This window comes from Rosa rugosa, chromosome 4 (genome assembly GCF_958449725.1).
Source record: "Rosa rugosa chromosome 4, drRosRugo1.1, whole genome shotgun sequence".
Classification (NCBI taxonomy): Eukaryota; Viridiplantae; Streptophyta; class Magnoliopsida; order Rosales; family Rosaceae; genus Rosa; species Rosa rugosa.
In genome coordinates this window covers 37,610,977-37,636,019 of record NC_084823.1, presented here as the reverse complement: position 1 = coordinate 37,636,019, position 25,043 = coordinate 37,610,977, and the positions used below count along the sequence as shown (strand labels likewise).

At 36.6% G+C, this 25,043-nt stretch overlaps 4 protein-coding genes across 4 annotated transcripts; 1 reads left to right on the top strand and 3 right to left on the bottom strand.

Moving 5' to 3' along the window:
- Positions 1-14: 14 nt before the first annotated feature.
- LOC133744157 (phosphoacetylglucosamine mutase) lies at positions 15-5,958 on the bottom strand. Its single transcript, XM_062172302.1, has 10 exons — positions 5,821-5,958; positions 3,491-3,586; positions 3,147-3,409; positions 2,926-3,045; positions 2,702-2,844; positions 2,350-2,598; positions 1,332-1,750; positions 1,066-1,241; positions 731-827; positions 15-359 (listed from the first exon to the last, which is right to left on the bottom strand). The coding sequence occupies exons 2-10, from the start codon at positions 3,549-3,551 to the stop codon at positions 205-207; spliced, it is 1,683 nt and encodes a 560-aa protein (XP_062028286.1). The 5' UTR covers positions 3,552-3,586; positions 5,821-5,958; the 3' UTR covers positions 15-204.
- A 66-nt stretch (positions 5,959-6,024) lies between these two features.
- On the top strand, positions 6,025-6,527 carry LOC133744158 (uncharacterized). The gene has a single exon (XM_062172303.1). It carries the CDS (start codon positions 6,049-6,051, stop codon positions 6,334-6,336), a length of 288 nt encoding a protein of 95 aa, XP_062028287.1. The 5' UTR covers positions 6,025-6,048; the 3' UTR covers positions 6,337-6,527.
- Positions 6,528-8,067: 1,540 nt separating this feature from the next.
- LOC133744760 (deoxypodophyllotoxin synthase-like) lies at positions 8,068-9,449 on the bottom strand (the record flags this gene model as incomplete). The annotated part of the gene is made up of 4 exons (XM_062172810.1): positions 8,068-8,304; positions 8,392-8,470; positions 8,724-8,969; positions 9,097-9,449. Coding segments are annotated over 4 exons (915 nt in total), but the record flags the coding sequence as incomplete, so codon positions are not given.
- Positions 9,450-11,545: 2,096 nt separating this feature from the next.
- LOC133744759 (cytochrome P450 CYP72A219-like) lies at positions 11,546-24,741 on the bottom strand. The gene is made up of 8 exons (XM_062172809.1): positions 24,515-24,741; positions 24,099-24,396; positions 23,857-23,914; positions 15,416-15,745; positions 15,103-15,317; positions 12,709-12,953; positions 12,144-12,531; positions 11,546-11,971 (listed from the first exon to the last, which is right to left on the bottom strand). The coding sequence occupies exons 1-8, from the start codon at positions 24,739-24,741 to the stop codon at positions 11,546-11,548; spliced, it is 2,187 nt and encodes a 728-aa protein (XP_062028793.1).
- Between the last annotated feature and the right edge of the window lie 302 nt (positions 24,742-25,043).

Sequence of the window (25,043 nt, the reverse complement as noted above, 5' to 3'; positions counted from 1 at the left end):
ATAAGCCATGAGCATGGTGAAATTGAATCGAATCTATTCCAATCCAAAATCAATTTCATATAGAATTGAACATAACCACACAATTTCTATGTCCACGAAGTTCTGTCTTAGTCTGTGTTATTCAATCGGCACTAAGCCTAATTCTCATCTATATGTTAAATTTGCCAGCTTCGATTTGAAAGGAAAGACAAGTTGGATTGATCATCATGAGGTGCCAGATCCAAGTTTTTGGTCTACAAGTTTTGCCACAGAACTGGCTAAGCTGTCCGCTGCATTCTCTGTGGAAGCCTCTGCATATACACGTATAACATCTTCTGTTCCCGATGGTCGTATAAAACACCGGCCTCTAGGGTACTTGGCTGCAAAATAAAATAGATTATAAATAGAAAAACTAAGAAATTTGTTTGTACTGTGAATTTACCAACAAAAAAAAAAAAGGAAAAGTGGCAATCCCCCGAGAAAGAATTACCACAGCTCTAATATCTTAAATGTAAAACATGAGAAATATCTGCAAAATTTTACATGAAATTCTTTGGTAAGAGACACAAAACAAAAAGGACCAGTGAATCAGTTTGTGCAAGAGCTGGCCAAACCAAGTTCAAAGGGACAGTTTTCTTGGGTCCGAGTGTCTCACCACTAATCAATAATGATCAAGGATATTCCGCAGAGAAAAGATGATGTGCAGTATACCAGACACAAGGGAACAAAAAGGGTCTCATACGCTGCTTACCAGTTTCAGCGTTAATAGCTTCTTGAATGCCAGGGGGCTTCGCAACCACAGTTTCTGCATTTGCTGTGACAACAGCAGTTCTGTCTACAACTTTGACCTGATAATTGCCACCGTTAGTTTCTTAATAGCACAGGACCGATATTTATACTTAAGAATGCAAAAGCACATATGTGCAAAGCTGCAAAAAATAAGAAAAATTAACTATTTTGAGAATGGATGATCAATCCTAAATAGGAAACTAAAAAGATAATATACTTGAGGTAAAATACAAAGATGATAAGTATCCATATTTGAGCATAAGAGACTCTCATGAAAAGGTAATCAAGGACACTTGCCTTAAGCTGCCTACTTGGTAGATCATGATAAAGCTCATTCCATTTCTCTATTGACCATCCCATATGTTGTAAAATGGCCTCAACCAAGAGCATCCCACTCAAAGCATCTCCAACAGCCTGGTTAATCAATTTTGTGACCGCCAAGAGTCTCATAGCTGCCTTATGTGGTTCCGAACCTGAAATAAACAAATCATGTCCTTCATTCAGATACATAATACAGAATGAAGACAGCAAAACTACAATAGATCAAAACTCTCTGGTTTAACCTTTAGCTACATCAGAAAACTCAGTAATCTTGGCCTCTAACCAACATAAGAATTGTTCTGAGAACAAGATGGTGCCATGGCCATTTGCCTCAAAATATATTCCAATATCATACTGTGCTGCTTTCTCATGCAGGTACTTCACACCTGTAGGAGTGAAAATGACTTCCAGGCCTAACTGTTTAAGATAATCTGTGGATGCGCCATTTGCATAGGCCGTTTGCACAATACCAAGACAGCATTGATAACCATCATTCACATTAACATCTCTTTTCTTATTCAAGATGCTTAATTGCTCCTTGATGAATACAGCAAACAACGATAATATCTTGTCGCCATCAACAAGTTCGATCTTACTACTACTTGTAGATGCCACAATAAAATATACAAGTCGATCAGCATCACCATCCAAGCTACAACACCTGAAAAACTAGACCCATCCAAACAGTTAATTCCACTCCCATCATTCAATGCAAGTTGAAACGTTTTGCATACTCAATTGAACAATAAAAAATTGACTACATGGAGAAGTTGACCTACTTGACACCCCAAGAGCAATGCATGGACCATTGCACACCAATTTTTGTAAACCACTCAAATTAGCTTTAGAGAAGGACATTATGAAAAAACATAAAAGCTATACTTGTTTTCAAGTCAACCATCATTTATATTATACCTATGAAAAGCAGTCTAAGACCCCATAGTTATCTTAACTCGGATAAAAATTCCAGTTTTTAAAAGCAGTAAACTTCACTAGTTTTGCTATTATGAAAAACATCAGTAAGCCAATAAACCACTAAAGTCTTTTAAGTTTCTGCAATATCTCATAATGATCTAGTATGTCCCTTCCATTCGTAACCCTAAGCATATATATTGAAACAACTTGTAGAAAATATGATTTTCAGTCATTGTCCAGTAATATCCATATGATGCAGGCATTTCAAGCAAGTTTGTGAAGAACAGTTAACGCTTTTAGCATACTTGATATTCAAAATTAATTCATAATCAAAAGATGGCTGACCTTATCCCAACATCTTGTGAACCAAAACCAGACGGAGCAACCTTCTCTTTCTGCACATAATCAGCACCAACTCCTTCATTGAGTACACCTCCTTGTTTTCCAGAGTTCCGAACATCAATAACCAAACCACTCAACATCTTCTTCAAGATTTCGAGTTTTTCTCCGCCAACACCATTAGCCCCATCTACAACCAACTTGTCTGCCTCATTTCTGGTGTTAGATCCACTAGGAATCAGATCAACCAAGCACCTGAAAAACCGCACAATGCTCTTAAAAAGAAATCATTCAAACGCAATATGTTTTGCTTTTAGAATAAACTAGGGCACACTCCAACCTCTAGCTGAAAACTAACCTGAATGAGCTGGACAGCTGCTCAAAGTAATCCATTTCCGATGCTTTGGCACCCTTATTTCTAGCACGAACCATCCAATGGAGTGTCGGGGTTGTTAAAATTCCCATGTCAAGGGCAACTGCTCCAATAATGGAACTGATTCCCTTCATGAAGCAAATTTAAATCAAGATTCCTAAAAAGATATTAAAATCTGCATGTTTAAAACCTCTTAAAAGAGAAGGTACCTGTTTAGCAGCTTCAAGCAGAGATTCACCACTGGGCCTTGTATCTCTTGCCAGTAATATCTCCACCGACTTAGCTCCATCAAGTGTGATTTTTTCATTTTCCACAAATTCAGTAATCAACTGTCAGATGTTATAAAACACATGTTGTGAGTATCTCCAAGAAAGAAAAAAAAACATGCATACAACCACACACACACACAATGATGATATCAAAAACCGACCTGAACAAGTTGTTGGGGATCACGGGCACTGGCAAGTGTATCCGCAAAGGGCTCCCAATCTTGAGAAAGCATTCCACCACTAGGGTCAGCAACTTTGATTCCATTATCAGAGACTTTGTTGTGAGAGGCCGTGATCATCAGCCCAATCACTGATTGGGTCTTGACTGCTCTAAGAGCTGCTAAAATTCCCACCCTGTAAACCGTGGATTGAAGAATCGAGGCATCCGCTCTGAACCCAGCCGTTCCATATGACAGCTTCACTCCTGATTCCAAAATTCCATAAGTGACTACCCAGAAACATCATTTTGTGGACAATAAATATATATGTTACAGAAAATGTGAACCTTGTGGAGGTGGGAAGCGAGATGAGGAGCTGAGGAGGAGTGAGCGTTGGTCTTCATTCATGGTTGTTAAACAAAAATTTCTCAACAAAGACGCCCCTGATTCAAAATTAAAAGAATAAGTTTAACGGTTGGTATTGAGAGCATGTATAGGAACTCAATAAACAGCAAATATTCTTATTATTCTCTCTCCCTTTGTCTTTTTGCAGAATCAGATTCTAGATTCTTTTTATCAGAAATATAAAATTTTCACTGATTAAAAAATGAAATGTACTCAATCTATTCAAAAAGCATAATCACATATCAAAAACTCATAAGATTAACCCTAGCCCGTCATATTCAACTGTATCTCAAAACTTTTATACCGAGATTTCGTACAATTGTAGATTGTAGACAAATGCACCAAAATCTATTATTGGAATTTACAATTCCATTATTTTAAATTTCTTCCGTTGCAATCTTGATTGTTTGGATCTGTTGCATGTAAAATTTCAAAAATGGCAACAATTACAAATTCATATCATTTAGATGGCAGAAGATTGTGAGAGAAATTCTAAATTCCTAATGTTTTGATGCATTCTCCAGATGCCCAAATAGACAATAAAAAGTCACCGCAAATGCAACCATGTGATCAGTTGCAGAATTTGATCCTCTTGACTTGAAACTGAAGACAAGTACCAACGATTATACATCATCAGCACACCAAGTAGACTCCCACATGATAATGATATAATGGGACCAATTGGGGCGATGAATTTGACAAAATCTGGGAATAAATTTTGTAGATAGAAACCAGAAACTAGTTCACGGAGAACAAAAGAAAACAAAGCCAGACTTGTCAAGACTACTCTACCAAAGTGACTTAGTGGACAATGACCGACAGTAGTCACCAAACCATTCCATATATATACAGAAATAACCCAATTTCCATGCCCTCAGATGATAAGATAAACTCGTATAACACTGAACTTTCGCAAGATATATTAATCATCTATGGATTGAATTCATATGTAGAACCTGCATTTTGAAGAAGCTACCATTAAAGACTTCAGTAAGATGAATATAATTGCCAGCTTTGTTGTCATTGAGGCCAAGAATAAGCAAAAGCAGAGCCAAGAAAGTACTTGATCAACTTTGTTTCCCTATAGCTGTAGATCATTGTGGAGGTATATATGTGTTCTAAAAGACAATTAATATTCAAATATATTTGTCTTGGTTGGCAAGGCTTGGATATATAGTGCTGCTTATGGTAAGCTTAGTCATCAGAAGAGATAGAGTGGAGATTTTCAAAGCTTTAGATAGAGTTGCAAATCCCACAATCTGACGTGGGTTACTGTGGGCGAATTTAATGATCAGATTTTCTTCTCCTATAAAATTTTAGGAAAGTCTCTTGGTAGAAGCAAAAGGTTCAGGAATTGATTTAACATTCAGGGCATGACTGACTTGGTGTACTTGGCTGCAAAAGGGAAAGCAGGGGATTTTGTCATGAAAAAGGTTGGATAGAGTTATTTGTGACAAGGATTGGTGGTCTGAATACTAGAAATGGCAATGGCTTCTGCTCCCAGTGTTCACTTTTGAGTCGGATTTGCAATCGCTCATTCATGCTATCTCCGGGTCATCGAATTTCAATGATTAAACTTTTGTGGGTTGTGCATTTGTCTAATCAGACCATTCCATTTAGTCATAAGCTAGCCTTTGTTTTGAGAAGTTCCAGATTCCAGGTGTAAGACTCGAGGCTAAAGTGAACTAACAGGTGAACAGGCTTGTTCTGCATCATACAGTCTCAAAGCGCAAGCTAACAAGGCTTTCTAAACATACAATATCAACTACGATACCATCGCCAGTACAAGAGGATCTCACGTACCATCTGATGATTCCCATTCACTCAACACCCCAAAATAATAGCAGAAACAACATTCTCACAATCAACTGACCCATGAACTTCATAAAATCGCTTCTACGATAAAATGATGCATTACCCAACTCAATATAAACTATCAGTAAAAATATCTGCAATGAACAACACCAACAAAACAGAGCACCTGCAATTCCAGTCTTATACTTTATGATCTGAGTCCTCTAATACTGACATTTAGAACTAAATCCATTCCCACACAAAGAATACTGATTGTAAAAGAAACCAAAGATAGCAGAATCACAAACATGGGCATGAAGGCTAGCACCAAAATCACACAACATTTAAACAAAATGGTAAAATCACACACAATCCAATTCACATCTGAATCACCAAACACATTCTCAATAATCTGAAATCCACAAAACACCATTCAACATTGAAATAAACCCTCAAAGATTAAAACTTTAACGCTAACCTTAATGCAGAAGAGAGAAAGAGTGCGAATTGAACCCTCCAAAATGGTTCTCCTCCTCCCTTGATTTCTATTCAATTTGAAGGAATTGTTCTTCTGCTCTGTTTCCAAAGTCCATTAAAAAAGCACAATGGCACACCTGTAATTCCTCCAAACTCCAAGCCCACTTCTATACTCCTTTATTACTTAATACAAATCCCCAAACGAAGCAACGCACAATCCACATTCACAATGGGTCTTTTCTTCTGGCGGAAAGGCAGCGACTCCAAAGCCGAAACGAAGCCCAACCCGAACCCGAACCCGGATCCGAAACCGGTTGAGGTTCCGGGCATGAACGGCGCCGTCGAGGTCCCACGTCCCGCCAAAGTCACCGTCTTTGAATTCGGGTCGGTCGCCGCTTCCGCAGATAAGGTCACTCTCGCCGGGTACTGCCCCGTCTCGGAGGAGCTCGAGCCCTGCCGCTGGGAGATCCTCTCCGCGAGTGGCTCCGACGCGCCGCAGTTCCGCGTGGTGTTCTGAGAGCTAAAAAAAGGAGTCGCCTTTGGCGGATTCTGAGGTTTAATTTGCTGTAATTTCAAGTTATGAGGAGTTTAGGGTTTTGCTGGATTTGTGGGTTTTGTGTAGCTTCTGTGGAACTAAAAAAAAATTTTAGCTTGGAAATGACAATTCAGTAAGATTTATATGGTAATTTTAAGAACCCAACTTTTTGATTTTGTGGTTTCAATTTTTTAAGAGCTAATTTGGATGAAAATTTTAGTGAATTGCCTAGCTTAATTGTGTAGTTTTGTGTGAAAATAGAGCTTGGAATCTGCATTCATGTTTTTGCTTGCAGAACTCACTTTGCAGTCTTTAATATTCGGATTACATGAAATAATTTCACTTGGTGGAAGAAATAGCAGCTAGAATAGAGTTTTAGTGATGACTGAAGAGGGTAGGTTTGGCAATGCAGCTCATTTGTAGTTGGAATTTGAAATGTGATGGAAAAGTTGAGTGGGATAATGAGGGAGATGTGTAAGGGCACTTTGTCAAATCATTTTAGAATGGGTTAGGATTTGGAGTTGTAGTTCAGCATCTCCTATTTCGATCTCGCTAATATATCCAACAGCCAGCATGGTTGGGTGTTGATGCCTACAGGTTTGTCGCCTGACTTAGTTGCTTTCGAATGTTCTTAGAACTCGTTATCTTATATTGGAGTGTGAGTGTATGATTGACTACCCTGGTAAAGCTAATAGTTTGAGAATTAGCTGAGCTCTGCGAAAGCTTATAGATATGTTGTAGGAAATGAGAAAATGGATTCTGTCTGCTTATCTCTTTGATCAACTAGGGGAAAAAATAGCATGAGTTGGGATGTTGCATGGTATCCAATATCCCTTTTGTACTTGGTCATTTCCGGTCAAAGCCATTTTCTGGGAATTTGAATGTTGTTCTACAAAACCAGAATGCCATCACAAAAGCTTGTAGGGAGGGTTTGAGACAGTGGATTTGTGCTTTTGCCCGTTTCTGTTGGCCATTACCGCATCTTTTTATTGTTATGCTAATGTGTTCTATATATCAAGCCTTATGAAAGATCTATATACTTGCAGATGGAAGAAATTACATATAAGGAGGTTATTGTGCCGAATTATACTCGTTTTCCACAAAGGAACCCTAAGTTTTCTTTCTTCTTTTGGTAGAACCCTACTTTGTTTGAACAGAGCAACTTCACCAAGTCTTTGGAATAGCGCTAGCTATTAGATGGCAACTGATCAATTGTAGCGTGTATAGAAGTATATTGATGGATAAGAAAAAGCAATGTTCGACTCACTTATAATTATAACAACTAGTCTTCTGTGAGTTATATTCACGATCTCTCATTTACGAATGAGAGATTTATGTCACTAAACCAAATGATACTAGACCATTCGTTTTTTATATTAATTAGAAGATTAAGTGGGCTTAAATTACACAAGTTGATCAACTCCAATGCATACTCTATTCGAAAGAAGAGAGCCATTGGAAGTGCTTTCCTCGCCCCCTTGTTTGTGTTTCATCAACTAGGAAAGTACAAGCAACAGAACTACAAAAGGGAGTGGGAGACACAAACTTGAGCCCTCGAGAATATTAACCAGAGGTGCGAGACATTAAGATCCAGTGAGGAAATGAAATGATCCATTCATACGAAGCCCTTGAAACACTTATTAGGGTACATAACATATTTACCAGAAAAAAAAAAAAAAACAGAAACAAGATGATGCAATATTTGCACAAGTATCAAATGCCACAATATGACTTGACGCCCAAGTCAGTCCCATTGTTGTCATATCTTGCTCTAGCATATTCTATATGATTCAATGGCTTAAACCGTAGGGGATGGTCCTCGTCCACAAGCTCGTCCGGTATGTTTGTCACTCCTTCCTTGATCGAATAGAGTCCGAAAGAGTATCTCACGTTATTCTCAGTCAAGCTGACTCTATGTCTACAAGGTCGTATTCTGTCATTGCTCCAGACCTAACCAAGTAAATAAGAATGTAAACATTATAAGCTAAATATATCCATGAATGACTTGAAAGAGGTCATCTTGAGTTTGTAGCATACCTGGAATACATCGCCTGCTAGGAATAGGAAGGATGAAGGAAGAGGATAACCACAGCATATCCACTCGTCGTTCTTTGTACTAGCCTCTTGACACGCACTCTGTGCGTGCCATTTGGCCGTTTATTTTTGAAAATTTATGAAAATAGATAAAGATTGAAAAACAAAAAAGAAAATAAATGGATAGTGGGTAGTTATTTTCAGTTTTATGGCTAATATCAATTTCACCCTCTCATGATGAAAATATTGTTATTCTTCATATTAATAAACTATGGGCAATACAGGTACTTCAAAAATTTAACCATTCTCTACAGAATTGGCTTAATTAATAAAGATTTATCTCTAGACCATTCACATTATTTTGATGGAGGATGGTGGTAAAGGTCTTATCTGTATGACTGCCTAGACCGACGTCAATTCCAGTTTTCTTGGGTTCTTTGTATTTACTAAATCGGAGACCGTGAAAAGTAGATTGAACGTGATCATCGTGGTACTTGTCTACACCATAGTTTTCGAATACCATTCTTGTCACAGCTCGATCTAGTTCTGCCATCACTTTTGCATACGAATCAACACTCTCACTGGCCAGCAAAGAAGCATATATAAGGCATGTTAATGAAAGTAAATTGAAACGACAATATGTTAAGCACTAGGCATTAGGTAAAAGATATCATGAAAACTAACCAACTGTAAATCAAACAACCATACCGAAACTGATCGTTTCCATTAGTCCAAAAGCGATTTGTGAACTTCTGTGTTTCTTCTGGGTTCGTACTATTAACAATCCCAAAGCTTTCATGGGCAGGATGCAAAGTCGAGTAGCCACCACCGCCGTCGTTTTTGTTAGTATTTGGCACTTTGATTTCCATCGGGAGATCAAACAACTCGTTCAACGTTCTGAAGATTGTGTTGTGAAGCTCCAAAGAAACTTTGTTACTAGAAAGTGTTACAATGAAACAGCCGAGCTGTTCGAGTGCTTGGCAAACACCTTTGCTTGCCGAGAGCCAAGAGCTTGTCCCTGGCTTCAAGCAGTCCTCTTTGGAGAAATCTACCACTGGTATTTTGTAAGATCAAATATGGACATAACACATATCATCATAAAGTAATTGATGATTAGCTTAATATCAATCCTAGTTTAACATGGATACAAACAGTAAATCAATACTAGTAACTTAATGAATAGTGTATCAATTCATTAAGGATAGTAATCCATTGCTTAGTCGACAAGAAAGGCTACAAGTTGTGATACATTAGGAATCTAAGAGTGAAACCTAAACCGACAAGGAATGCTTTAATGGGAAGCTTCTTGAGGTTTAAGTCTCATATATATACAGATGAATTGGTCCCTGATTACTACCACGACTATTGCATATTGTTCTGTCCATTGAGAAGCAAGTTGGTAAGTAACAGAAGACCACATTCAGTGATCGAGTTAAGCAGTTGCATAAGATGGAATTCATGCCTGTTATTGCTGAAGGTAAGCCTTAATCCTTTTATGATTGTTGTGCATATGTTGTGAGCATGTAACTATGGTTTTACATATTTTGGCCACTGTTTGGGGATTCATGCTCATTGCCATCTCTTCTTTCTCACGTACTAACTTAATTTTATTTACAAAGTAGAAGTTGCAAATATAGAGCAAGTTGTTGTCTCGCTATCAATACCGGCCGGTACGAATCTAGGAGGAGCGTGGATTATTGTTTGAGCATTTTTCTAGTGAGATGTTTTAAGAAATAACACGTCGATGTTGCATATGAGATGTTCGAATATATTATATAACTAGCTAGCTAATACCCGCTGGAACTTCGGTGCAGAAAGAGATGGGGTGCTTATCATACTGGCGTAGAAAACTATGGGGTGATTTTAAAATTTACTAGAATGGTTGAAGTACTGATTCTATCAGGCTATAAATTTGGGAGGAAGAAGTCAGGAATTGCCGAATTGGCATGGTGTTAGGGGCCGCACTTGTAATGCTGCAAGTAACCTTGTTCAGGGTCATAGTTAAGCCTTTGGCTAGTTGCTTGTGTGCTAGGGGTGTTTTGGTAATGTATAAATTATGTAATTTATTTTATTTAGCATTTAGTCTCCTCGGCCAAGTGCATGTTTCCCACTGTCTTGGTCATTTAAGCTCTTTATGCTCTTTAGGGAGAGCTTCCTAGTCGGCATAGTTTGGACTACGGAACTAGTATAGGTAAGCACATGTATTTTTGCCTCCCTTACCGTCTTACCATCAATAAAAGAGGAATTATTCAATCACCTGTGTCCCGTGAGATTGCTCATTGGTCTTTCCTTTCAATTATTCATTTGTTCTTCGTGGTTGCCCAACATTTATATAATTATGTTCTTGCTTGCTGCTAGCATCATTTTAATATCGTGTGGCTTTTTTTTTTTTTTTTTAATCAAACCTCGCAAATGCGAGGAAAAATATTTATTAAAAGTAAAGGAAAATACAAGTAAGAGGAAAGGACATATCCTGCACCTTCCAGAAGTAAAGTACTACTGATGAGGAATGACAGACATCATCCTGCCTTCCAAAACAAAAGAAATCATCTAAAACGAAAATTAGGGAGACCCAACTTATCTCTTAAACAAAATTGATTAACGAAACTAGGAGATGAATCAAACCAAGTAAAGCCCGTACCAGAAGCGCCAAAATTGGCCAATGCATCAGCCACCTGGTTACCTTCACGAAATATATGTGAGCAACGAAATTGCATCATTGAAATGTGATGCACACAATTCTTCCACGCGGCCTACAAGTAGCACCAAACCTCTTCAAGACACATTATAATATCGTGTGGCTTTCAATGTTCCTTACAAGGTACTCACTTGGCTGACTTGCCTACCAGCAAGTGTCGCGCGGTCCTCTTTGTGCGTCGCAAAGTTAGACCCGTGACACATGGCTACACAAGTTTTTTAACATTTTTGATAGATTGACCGAATTAATGAGTCTTCGTTAAGGGGAGCTTTGATCTTTCATGTCTAAACAAGTCCAAAACAGCTGAAACCGATAACCTTAGCCTGTAGTGCGAAACTGACAACCAAAATCAATTTCAATAAGCCATAAACAGCTGAAAGCCTAAAACATGCCTGAACATTATGATCTCTTATATAGACCATGTAAAAATGTTTGAGCCGAAAATAACATATTCATGACTTAACGTTTTTTTAAGACGATATGAACGCCGTATTGTGGCTGGAGAGTTATAAATGAGGAAGGAGCATGAGCATATGATGGAGAAAGCTCAAAGGTGAAGTGTTGCAAAATCAATGATAGCACAACTTTTGCTTCCATCATAGCAAAATTTTGACCAATGCAAATGCGAGGACCTCCCCCAAAAGGGAAGAACGAAATTTGTCCCTTAGTTGCCTTTGAAACTCCCTCTGAAAATCTTTCTGGACTAAACTCTTCCGCATCATCACCCCACAGTTTCTTATTGTGATGAATAAGCAATATGGGTATGGACATTTCAACTCCAGCTGGTAATGATAACGTTCCAAGTTGTGTTTTCTTATAAGTGGTTCGATTCAAAGAAGCTACTGGTGGATATAACCGAAGAACTTCACGTAAAACCATGGTCATCTGCAACATGCATGTGTAAGTCAAGATTCAAATCATATATAAAATGCATTATATATGTAAGGAAAAATCATCCCAACAAAAATAAACCAATTCAGCCAAACCATGAGATCAAAATTGTGGCATTACATATATTAATATTCTCCAAATAATAGAAGTAATATTGTATACTTACAACTTTTAGTTGTGTCATCCCCTGAAAGTCTGGTCTTTTGTTTCCAAATACTTGCAGAACCTCTTCTCTTGCACGAGTTTGCCAATTCGGATTTTGAGATAGCAAAACTATTGTCCAAACAACTAATACTGAAGTGGTTTCTTGCCCTCCATAGTAAAACAGTTTACACTCATCAATGATGTCTTGAAGACTCAGTCCAATGTTTTTTCGGTTCCCATGTTCTTGAATTTTCTTAAAATTGGATTCCAAAAGTATTCCTAACAAGTCATCTTTAGTTGATTCACCACCCTTAATTGCCTCTTTTCTTTTATTTATAATTCCCTCCAGTAAACCTTGTACTTCTTTGGCATTTTGCTTCATCCTCTTGTTCATCTTAGTTGGTAGGAACCTGCGCGCGTACACAGCAATAACAGTTCCAATAATTTCATTATCAATATTATGCATTCTGCTTCATGATCCTGTACGTTGTTCAATATTGATTATGCATGTGTGTTTGTTCTAATTAATATTGAGACTAATGAGACCAAAAGGTAGCGGAATACTAAAAAGGTAATTTCAATTTTACCTCCACCCTGGAATATTAACAAAATGTGAAGTTTTTGTTACAAGTACTGCTTGTTCCCTCAAGAGTTCGAATATTTTTAGTCCTTCTTTGTAACTACTTCCAAATGCTGTTCGAGATATCACATCACCCGTCAAATTTTGGAGATAAGGCCACACGTCCAACTCAAATGAATCATTTTCGGTAAGCAATGTCTCCCATTCATTAATCATCTCACCACAACTTTGAGAAACGGCCGGTAACATACGCTAAAATAAATATAGAAAAATATTTATAAAAAAAAAAACCAGATAATTTCAAAATATTATTTATGGATCACATAATTAAATAAAATATCATGTATGGTGGAATTTAAGCGTACACAAATGCAGGTAGTCACTTAATTAATTGTTCTATTTTGAAGAAGTTTGTTGACAACTTGACATCTCTGGTGGGCAGTGTTTACTGTATAGTGCTGTATTGTTGACCTGTTATGGCATTCTTTTGGGAGCTTATTTAGTGGGACCTCTAGGCTTCTATTTTTTTTTTTATTATGTATGTGTGTGTATTATCATTTATTGGAGCATGGAAGGTCTCTCTACACAAATAAGGTAATTTATATATCTTTCCTATGAAATGAGAAATTAAATTTTTCAGGAATTTTTCATTCTGATGTTTGGTAATGGTAACATAAGGGAAGTTGGCAAGAAAATTTAAAAAAAAAATTGTAATTAATGCAAGAAAATGATAGAAAGTAAGTGATAAATGCAAAAAAGGAAGAGAGATAATGAATTCCTTAGGGGCATAGAAGGAACTGTTTGTATCCCTAATATAAGGAAGTGTTTTCAACCATATAAGGAAGGATTGTATTGTCTTTCCCTTCCTTCAAGAAAGTGTTTTCATTTCTTTAGCATCCCTAATATAAGGAAGGATTGTATTTAGACCTGTAAATGGACCTGATTTTGATCCGGACCCGCTCCAAATCCGTGGCTATTGGACGGGTTTAGATCAAAAATTTTGATCCATTGATCCGTTAATGATCCGAATCCGTTAACCCTTTTATTTAACAGATCAAATACGGATTTAGATCGATCCGATCCGTTAATGATCCGGCCCGTTTTTGTAATAATAAAATATTATTTTTTATTAATATATATTTTTTTTTAAATATAAAATATAAAATATGAAGAATTTCTAATACAAATTTTTTGCAGAAATCTAAGGGACATTCCATCACCCAAGATTCCAATAAGCATTAAGAATTTTGATAATGTAATTCTACTTTTGGTGATACTTTTCATGTTGTTTTAATATTTTATTAATATCTTATGAGGTATTATGATATAAATTTAATATTACTATTTAAAATTTTAAAATATTTGAAATTATAAACGGGTCGGATTAGCGGATCGGGTATCCGTTAATCCGGCGGATACGGATTTGGATCGAGTTATCAATGATCCGCTGGGTTAACGGAGCGGGTTTGGATCAAATTTTTTTTTTAAGTAAACGGATTTGGATTTAGATCGATCCGATCCAAATCCGGTCCATTTACAGGTCTAATTGTATTGTCTTTCCTAATGCTCAAATTTCGCGCACCAAATGATGCCAGAGCATCTTTAGCAATGTTAGCTATCTTTTAGTCAAATTTTAGCTAAAGTAGCTAAAAAGTCATTTTGGCGCCGTTTTAGAAATACATTTGTATCAGTTCTCTCTATTTTAACTAGTTTTAAATTTATATTATTTATTAAATAAAATAAGTTTAAATGCATTTATAAATTACACAGAATAACTTAAAATGAAGGTTTTAAATTTACAAAAATAATAGAGTCTCATCTCGCTCTCTATATTTAGGAGCGGATAACTAAAAGTTAAAATGGAGCTACTTAAGAGTTTGGTGTAGCTGTTAAAACTGATAAAAAGCTAAACATGCTCTTTAAAATAGCTAAAGAGTCAAGATAGAGAGTTTGCTAAAGATGCTCTAAGAGTGTGTTACAGTATCATATTCAATCAATTGACATGTTTCTCCTCAAAATGAATATGTCTAAATATGTATGTATCTTTTTCCATATTTAGTATTTGTGTTCCAAAGTCCAGACCAAGTATTTCTATATGACTGTATTACAAAACAAGAGGAAGACAAAAGAAAGGAGAATCATTTTTTTTAAAGTTAATCACAAGTTCAAGTATTTGTACCATCAACTGCTCTTGTTGAGCTATAAATATATTTTCAATTCCCACTTTGTTTATATAGCATCTCACCAAACAAGAAAATATATATTTACAGATGAACAAGAGTAGCTTCACACCACATATGCGTTGATGTATACGACATTAAATCATAGGAAGATTCCTAAATTAGTGCTAAATCTAAGGAAAATAAATGAATATATATTGATAAGAGTGTAAATGTAATACCTTTAGCTTCTCTAAATGAAATGCTGGGTTGATAATAGTTCGGTGTCTAGCCCATTTCTCACCCTCATAGATTGCAAAACCTGATATTAGCAAAGTTGTAATTGGGCTTACGACCTTATGAAAATCATCATGTTTTTCGAAGATTTCTTTTAAATCTTCTGGCTTGGTGATATTCACCTTTGGTATGGTGCCATTCCAAGTAAAAGAATCCCTACCTGCACAGTGCACACAGACCAAACCATATCTAGGGCACTATTCAATTAAAAGTAGAAGAGAACCGACTAATAATTCATTGAAGTATTAGTATGTATACCATAGTTTTTCACAGTTTGATGCACAAAAGGGATGACTCGTGGTGCGATATCATGGCAGGATGAGAGGTTGATTGGTTTAGATTGTGCTTGTTTCAGCATCATAAAGCTCTCTTTCATGTCTCCGATCAAAAGCCTGTAGGAGTTGCCTTTGAGGCCTAGCTTCCTTAAGCATCTTTCTAGTTTTTTTGGCCTTAACCATACATAGTTCAGCACTCTCCATGCACAAGTTAGTATGCTGAAAATAACAATGCTTAGTGCAAAACAAGCCATTGATAAATTCAGTTTTAATGGGGAGGAAGTGACATATATATATTCTATTGAGAAACTTTCTTGAAGATGCAACCAATGGATACCACTTCAGACAACCTAGCATATGCATGGACGCCACGTGAGACAACTTAGCATGCATGAATGTCACCTGGGACAACCAAACATGCATGCACACCACCTGCTATAACCAAGCATATATGTCAAATGCCATAACCAAACATGCATGAATGTCATATGTGACAATCAAGCATACATAAACTTTATTTGGAATTGGATATATAAATAAAGTAATTTCTATTGAAACCTTCAAATCTGCTCACTTGACTTTACTCTAATATGAATTATTAAGTAGCATATATAACCTCCTATAAAATGACTATTAAGGACAATAATTATACCATAAGTTCTTATATTTAGACTTTTCAATTCAATAATATTAGATTGCATTCTTTATTAGTTTCTTTATCTATTTTCATTTTCCAATTTCACTACATACTCATTAAAGCATTTATATATATTTAATAATAATTAAAACTATGATGTATCATCATACATGCATCATGCATGTTGAACGGATATTGGTGAGGGAGAACAAAAGAAATCCTATTATGACATAAATCTAAGTCTATTCATTATATTTGCAAAAAAAAAAAAACATTAAAAAAAACTAAAAAAAAATTCAAATAATTAATCAGGAGGTACAAAAAATAGAGAAAAAAATTAAACATTAAGAAAAAATAATTACTCTTCATTTTCTTTTGCACAGCTAAAAGATAAAAAAAAATATTTAAAAAAAAAACACAAAATAATTCATGTTAAAGCATTTTCTTGTTAATTAGAAATTAATTTTTAAAACCCAATAGCTTGTGTTTGATTTTTTTTTTTATTGGATAGAAGATTTATATTGTCTGATTAATAAATGGAGATGTAATTAAGATCTAATAATTAAATCATTGAAATGGCCAAATTTTTAAAGATAATAGTTTGTTTGCAAATTATATGAGTGAGGTTATTTAAGGAACTTGAGTGAGGTTTCGTGAGTAAATTTAGTATTTGAAAACTTGATTGCATGTGTAAAAAGTAGGGTGCGGCTATTGTCACCCTATCATTTACTTTGTTCACCCTACTTGCTCATTACACCCTACATTTTAATTTCAATTATTAAGTTTACTTATCTAACCCATTTCTCTTTCTAGAAATATCCTTATATGACATAAAAATTTAACGAAAATCTCTCATTTAATTTGTACCAATAACAAAACTAAAATATATTAAAGTTTCCTCTTTTCAAAAAAAAAAAAAAAAAAGTTTCCTAAAATCATAATTTGATTTATTTCCATTTTTTTTCTTTCAGTTTCAATGTTCGTCTATTTCAATCTATATAAAAAGATTACTGAGTTAACAACTATGAGCAATGAAGAAAATATTGATTTTTTTTCATGTTTTAATTTTTTACTTTCAGTGTTCATAAAGCATATTTCAAAGATTTTGATGAAGTTAACACTAATGATTTTGTGAATTGAATAACGAATTAACCATGAGGAAAGAACAAAAAGACAAAAAAAAAAGTAATAAATTCAAATTTATGTGGAGAAGAAAAAGATTAATGTTATCCAATGAGTCTGAGACAAGGGAGAAGACAAAATAGACAAACGCAAGTGTCAAATTCAAAGCCAACTAGAAAGGGGTCTTGGGACTTGAATGGGGGTGATAGGGTTTTATCTCCAATGGTGTTGAAGAATTTGGATTTTGATCAAGAATCGGAAGTGGTGGAGTTCGGTGCTCGTCTGGTGGTGGAGTTTTGAAAAATGGAAGAGAGAGAAATAGATGAAGAAGAAAGAAGAGAGAGAGAGAGAGCTGGGTGCCCAGAGTAGGAGAGAAATAGATGGGTGTCTAGAGTAAAAATCCGAAAAGACAAGTTTAGTGAAAATATGCCAGGTGGCATGCCAACTAACGGAGTCATTAACGGCGTGTTTTTAAATTGAGTCGGGTTTGGTAATCCAGGTACAAATTGTTATTTGATTAAATTCATGAATCTTAATTATCAGTGGCCAAAAGTTCATGTATTGTTTCAAAAATTTTCCATATAATCATCCATATAATCAAATGTGGCAATATTATTACTACTCTAGCAGTAATCCCTTTTGAAACCACAACAACATTAACCAAATTCTCTCTCTCTCTCTCTCTCCCTCTCTCCCTCTCTCTCTCTCCCTCTCAGCACCTAATCATGGAGTCGCGAGTGTTATTACTTGCCACCACATTCATTGTCCTCAGCCTCTGCAAGTGCCCGCGCCAGAATGAATGGCGCTATCTCGTTCTTCTCGGTTTGCTGGTGAATCAGGATTATCAGCAAGGGCGGGAACTTAATCTAGGGAAGGCAGCTTCGTCTAGCGTTGCTCCTTGAGGCCTCGCCAACATCGTTGTCGAGGAGGGAGATTCTCAAGCCATGCCTCGCCACCGCCAAAGGAAGTGATTTCGTCGGGTGAGATCATCTTCCTCCATTTTGACTCGGCTTGACTCACCCGTGTTGGTGTCGAGGTGCTCAGAGCAAGACGGTTAAGAACTAAGGGTAGTTTGGTCATCAAATGCACCAAAAATTAGGCTTATAGCACTGGGCTGGAGTTTAAGGCATAAAGAGAAGGGAAAATGATCATTTACCCAATTTTGGGGTTAATTAACCCCACTTACCCAAACACTCTAAGAGATCATTTCCCTAATACCCAATTAAGTATTTTTTTTATTCATTTTTATTTATTTTTGGGACAATTTTGCCCTCTCCTTCTTTGTCACTTAGAGAGAGAAGTCATCGGAGACCTTGTCGGACTCCGGTGACCAATGGCCGGCCGCGGACTCCGGTGACGGACTCCGGCGACCGATCACCGGAATCCGGAATCCGGCTACCGGACTGGTGACCGGATTCCGGCGTCTGAATTTATTGCCCCCTAATAATACCCAGTAACCATATTATTGCCCCCCAATAATCATATTATTGCCTCCCAATAATCATTTTATTGGCTCCCAATAATCATATTATTGCCCCAAATAATCATATTATTACCCTCCAATAATCATATTATCGCCCTCAAGTGAATTGCATAAACTCCCAAAACCAAAATAAATACACTGCAGACACAATTGATCACTTTATATGTTCAATTGTACACGTTCACTTTTTTTTTCCTTCCCCGTTCTCGGAGCTCCCGGTATACCAAAAAAAAAAAATGCTTTGGGCACCAGATCGGATCGACCGGGGACGAAGACACAGGCGATTGCTCTCGGATCGACCAGGGACGAAGACACCGGTGATTGGCGCGACTGGTGGCCAGTGGTCTGTACAGATCGGCGACGAGTCGGACGAGATGCAGGTTTGGCTCGAGCATCTGTCGGATCGTGCCAGAGTGGAGCAGAAACTAGTTTTCCGGCGGTCTGGGTTGTAGTCCGGTGCCCTGGCTGCGTCGAGTTCTGGTCTGGAGTCGGATTTCCGGCGTAATTTCAGCGACGGTGGGGAGAGAGAGAGAGAGAGTATGAGGGGAGTAGTTGTTAATTAAAATGAGGGCAAACTGTCAATAGATGTTAGATTGGGTAAATGAGAGTAAAAAACTCTTAGTGGAGTAAGTGGACAATTTTTAAGCTAAAATTGGGTAAGTGGTCACGACCCCTAAAGAGAATTGATGGGAAAATGAAGGCTTAATTGGAACAGTTTACTAGGAAATCAGTTTTTAAGGAAGTGCCTATTTTGTTTATAATTCAAAGTTATTACTATAAATTCGTATAAATTACTAGAGTCATTTTTAAATTTTTGATGAGAAATTTAAAAAATTTATATACACATCCCTTTTTACTAGATTTAACACATCCTTTTTTTTTTGAAAATTTTTATATTCCTATTTCAACCCTCAACTGCTTTCTAATTTTAAAAAATAAAAAAAATTCACGCCTGATCTATTTGTTTGCAAGAGGAAAAGGCATGTGATGACGATGAAGGTGGAGAAAGAAAAACACCCTGCAATAGGTGAAGAGAGAAAATAGGGAGAGGATTGATTAGAAATCCAAATAAAAATTGAAAAATCTATTATAAATACAACAACCATATTTTCAAATGAAAGTTGAAGATCAAAATAAGAGATTGAGAATGATCAGTAGAATGGCTTAGAATATGAAAATAGCATTTTCGGAATCAACTACCATATAATCTAAATCTCAAATTCTAAATCAAAATCCTCTCAGAAGACAAAGAAACTAAAGTACGTAATTAAACTTTTTCTTTCTCAAAAGTTTACTGTGATAAAAAATTTCAGAGTTTGAAATTAAAGTTAATAATTTATTTGATTTATGGAATTATAAAACTTTACTAATATCGTGCACAAACTTAGTACTTGAATAATGCGCACTTTCTTCAATACAAAAGAAATTGTGTTCTTCCTTCCTTGTTCTGCACATAGATGAGTACTTTTTATGGGGAATCGAGTTCTCCATTTTACCTCTCTTATAGTCAGTGGTGGAGCCACCTTGGTGCTCAAGGTGGCCCTGAAACCCCCCAAGCTTCATATGGCTTACTTTGATAGGATGACATTTTTATGATTTTTTCAAAAAATTTTGAACAAGAATGTAATTGCCCCCCGAGAGCTTTGAGCTATTTCCTTCACTACTTGTGGAGCTAGCACGAAGATCTTATCTCTTTACCTGCTACTTCTCGTTTGTTTTCGTTTAGGTTTTTGCTCGTTATATGTTAGGCCCCGTTTGGTTGGCAGGAATGTTAAAATAGAAAAATGATTTATTTTCCTTTCTAGACTTATATGGAATGGAATAGGTTTTGGTATTTCTATGTGGGTGTTTGGAACATTACTGAAAATTAAATTATGAAATTTATTTTCTATTCCTATTGTAGTGTTTGGTAAGTCAGAAGAATGAAATATAAAATTATAATTTTCCATAACACCCTTTTACTAATTAATTTATAAGGAATGTTTGCGAGAGAATATAAATTTTTTAGAGGGATAATTTATGTAAATTTGCCTTTGATGGTAGGAATGGAATTAGAATACCACCCCTTACTAGGTAATTCAATTCAGGCTTTATGAGGGAGTCAATTTCCAGTCAATTTCCAGTCAAATCTCATTTTTTATTTCCTTTCCAATCTCTAATTACAAACAAACAACACCTCTACATGGAAAATGAAATTAATTCCCATTCCATAACATGATTTCCTGCCATCCAAACGGGACCTTAGAGTTTTGCTTTGAGGTTTCTGGTGTAATGACCTTGATTTTTGTTATTAATTTTTCGAAATTAATAAAGGATCAGTTTGTACAAATTATTATTCTTGTGCAATGACCTTGATTTTTGTTATTAATTTTTTGAAATTAATAAAGGATCAGTTTGTACAAATTCTTATTCTTATGCCTTGTTGTTGTGTTATTTGTGAAATAGATTTATTTCGGATGAATAATTACTCGCAACTCTTCGTTTTCGAGATCTCAAAGGTTGACTTTTTATTCGTTACTATTTTGTGGAAACTTTCTGCATAGAATCATAGAGCGCGTCGAGATGAGTTCGTGGACATGTGGCACGTGAAAATAGGAGATCGTATGAAGAAGTTATGGTTAGCGAAAGTTTTTACAATTTTAGAAAATTTCCTATAAACAGAAAAAAATTTCGAAAAAAAATAATAGAGTTGCCATTTTTGGAAAGTTTCCCAAATCAGAAACCCTATTTTCTCTCTAGAATCCAGGCAACCTGACCCGAACCCGTCCGACCCAACCCAAGACCATCTTCGCCGTTCGGGGTCTTCCGGCAACGCCTCCAGCCCAGACTTGTTCGTCGTCCTCCCTACCGGTTTAGTTTTTGCAAAATCGCACCGTACACGACAGATCGAGGGCCAAAAAATGGCAGCGAAACACTGACGTTGCTCTGGCCTATTCCATCAATGATAAGGCTCGAAACCACTAGGATTTTGAAGCTCTCCTCTTGCTGATTCCAACCATACCAGTCTTGAAGCTCAATTCGATCTGTGGAGCTCCGATTTTCGATTTGAAGTTTTTAGCTTTCAACGGCTATCTAGTTCGATCCAGGCCAACCTTGGGTGGTCTCGGATGAAGATTCGTCCCGATTGCCGTAACTTTCCGTTTTTAGTTCAAATGCAGGATTCGAACTTTAAATCGCTTTGTGTTTCGATGTATTGTGTCTTGACCTTATTTTCATCAGGTGCTTGACAGAGTGTGTTATGTAAGTAATTATCTCGTTCTGTGTGAAGACGCAACGGGATATTGAGGTGAGTAAATCTCACGATGTTCTTTTATGAACAGAGTTACTTTATTTCTTTGTCATTTTAACTGTGAACTATAGTACCAACTAGTAACATTTCTGAGTGAATGACTACGGGTGTACACACACACACACATATATCCACCAAGACATTCCTGAGTGAATTTGTTTACGTGTATGAACAAATTCACTAAAATATTGCTTTCACCACACAACAAATTCACCAACAAATTCACTAAGATATATATATTTCACCACACAACAAATTCACCAAGATATATATATATATATATATATATATATATATATATATATATCTTGGTGAATTTGTTGTGTGGTGAAAGCAATATTATTTTAGTGAACTTGTTCATATTATTGTTTTGAGACTTGACTTTTTGAGGAAAGCAATATATTGTGAAAAATGTGATTTGTATTGCTTTGAAAAAGAGCTTCGAGTTGAGTAACATTTTTGGGTCTTGCGTGATCTATTTAAATATTTTGGTCTTCGTACCGATACTGTGACCGAGAGTGGTAAAAATAATTTACTTGTGATTTGTGTAACATTTTTGGGTCTTGAGTGATCTATTTAAATGTTTTGGTCTTTGACTCTTTGTACCGAGGGTCTGAGGACCGAGGGTCACAGTAGTGATCGAGGGAAAGTAAATCGGGAACCAGACATTTGGGTGAATGGTTACGATATCGGGAACCATGCCTTTGGCACGGTGAATGGTTACGATCCAGTTAGAACTCTACTCTGTCTGCCACTATATTTCATGGGGGTAATTGTGTGTTACTTGTGACTCATGAATACGTGTTTAAAAGAGAGTCTCGAGTGTATTCTTTCTTTTTATTGTCCAGGGGGACATGGTTTTATATTTAAATTATTGAGTTAACAAATGATATGATTTTGTCACCAGTCAGTGGTGACTTGAGTTGTCCTTGTGAGAAAAGGATGTTGAGTTTTGAAAAGAATCAAAAGTGTGATTTATTTTCCTTGTGTCGAATGGTTGTTTTATTTGAGTTTACTCATACAAGCTTAAAAAGCTTACTGGATTTGTTGTTGCAACCCGGTACACTATTCAATGGTGTAGAGGTTAACACTGCAGGTCAGGGCAATCAGGGTTGAGGTTGAGGCTAGAGACGTATTTTGCGTATTACTGCTGTATGTAGTATGCTTATTGTGAGCGTTTTCTTATTACTTTGATGTTTTCAAACTAATGTGTAAACTTTTCGTAATGTATTATGTGACTCTAGTGAACGAGTCGATATTTACATTTGTGGGCTCAATATATTGCAAGTGCTTAGATTAAATAAATTTTTTTTTTAAAGAATTTTGGGCGATCTGTTGAGTCATCGCGTTTCGGATTTGATTTTCTTTATTCCAAATTCGGGGCATGACATCTGGCATATGTGATTTTTCTTTCTATAATCAAATATGTGTTTCTCGGCGTTCCATCGTGGTGTTATGATAGATGTGTTTCTCCAATCGAGTATCTTTGGTGGTGGAAGCGATGACGATCTTTGTAAATATGAGAGTTGTTTGACTAGAAACTCATTCGAATGATTCAAAGGTCTTAGTGATCTAGATCAGCAATTGCAAATCTTTAATGGTTGTAATCGTGATTGCTCTACTACTTAGTGGTGATTTCTCTACTCTAATTGGCATACATCTATGATGGAGTCATTAATGCTTTTAAGGTTTGAAATCTAGGTCAGTAACTTTGTCTAGGATGTAACTTTGACTTGGTGTTTCAATAACAAATTCAATAATGACCGTTTTTAGCGTTCAGACCCACAAACTCACCAATCTCTAATGGTGATGAAGGGTTTGGAGACTAGTGCCTTCGATAATATGGAGGCACAAGTTTCCGACATCAATCCTTATCTTAGAAAAAATCTTTGCCTTTGGGCTCAAACAACCGAATATTAGGGAACATTGTCTTCATGTTCAAGTTATAGACCTAACCATTTGGCAAATGAAAGAAAAAATTAATCAAATAGAGGAACTCTTGAATATTTTTTTTTTTTGATAAAGTGAAATATCATTCAATAAAACTGCAATTACAACGGTCCTGCAATTACAACACCCAAACATGGGCTGAAACTCGAGTAAAGCAGCACCAGACTAGTACTGCACAAACTTACTCTGAAGACACTAAACTGAACTGTCAATGAATCCAACGACGAAGACTGAATTGGATGGCTAATCGAGTTAGCTAGGCCAAAGTAAGTAGCATTGTCTGGGATGGGGTCAAGCCACAATAGATAACTATATGGCGGGCCATCCCAGGATCTCCTGGAAACCTCAGCACAGGCTGATAATAAAATGCGCCGCCAAAAGCCGTCAAAAGACTGGATCCTATTAACCCTAAACCAACCATCCAACTCAAACCATTCGTCAGAATCCATGACACTAACCCTAACGAGTAGGGACTTATTAACCCTGTAGAAAACAGAAAAACACAAACCAAACAAAACTAAAACCAAATAGAGGCCCAAATAGCCAGGCCCTAACACCACTCCCCACAAGACTCCAGCGCCGCAATCCACCGAGGCATCACCGCGATCCACCAAGGCTGCCGCCAGTGCCTGCACGCCCCGCCGTCCCTCCACCTTGCACTGCCCCACCGCCGCAACGCATCCCAACGCCACAGCACCGACACACCACAAAGCCAACCATACGAGAACCTGGCCGGCGTCCGAGATCGAACTCCGAGAAGAATCGGAACCCCACCGGGCTTGTCACTTCCATGAAATCGAGAACCCAAACTCTTGAATATTTGGCCATCTTAAAAGACCGATATCAATGGTGAGTCATTATTTTAATTAATTTACAACTCAAAGATATTAATAATAATAAAAAAATTAAAAGTAGCTACTGAAAATTAAACACATATAAAAATTAATTTGCTATAATACAAATAAATTATTTTACATCGATTCGATTTAATCTTATTGATTTATCATAAACATTAACTGAAAACTGCACCGCAAGCGTGGATTCGGTTCGGTTTCTAACGGGCGAAGCGCATCCGGATCGTTCACCCGATCCATTTCACTCCTTCAGCCTCTCTTTTTTTTTTCTTTTCC

Bases quoted from the DNA above. Each gene is read 5' to 3' on its own strand.
- LOC133744157 (XM_062172302.1), bottom strand. From the start codon at position 3,551: ATGAATGAAGACCAACGCTCACTCCTCCTCAGCTCCTCATCTCGCTTC. The intron at 2,599-2,701 runs GTTAGTTTTCAG...GCGGTTTTTCAG, and splicing joins CAGCTGTCCAGCTCATTCAG to GTGCTTGGTTGATCTGATTC. The intron at 828-1,065 runs GCAAGTGTCCTT...GGCAATTATCAG, and splicing joins TACCAAGTAGGCAGCTTAAG to GTCAAAGTTGTAGACAGAAC.
- LOC133744158 (XM_062172303.1), top strand. From the start codon at position 6,049: ATGGGTCTTTTCTTCTGGCGGAAAGGCAGCGACTCCAAAGCCGAAACG.
- LOC133744759 (XM_062172809.1), bottom strand. From the start codon at position 24,741: ATGGCCAAATATTCAAGAGTTTGGGTTCTCGATTTCATGGAAGTGACA. The intron at 23,915-24,098 runs GTAAGTTTGTGC...CCAAATGGTTAG, and splicing joins TTCAGTTTAGTGTCTTCAGA to GTCTATAACTTGAACATGAA. The intron at 12,954-15,102 runs GTATTACATTTA...TATTTATTTTAG, and splicing joins TTCATTTAGAGAAGCTAAAG to CGTATGTTACCGGCCGTTTC.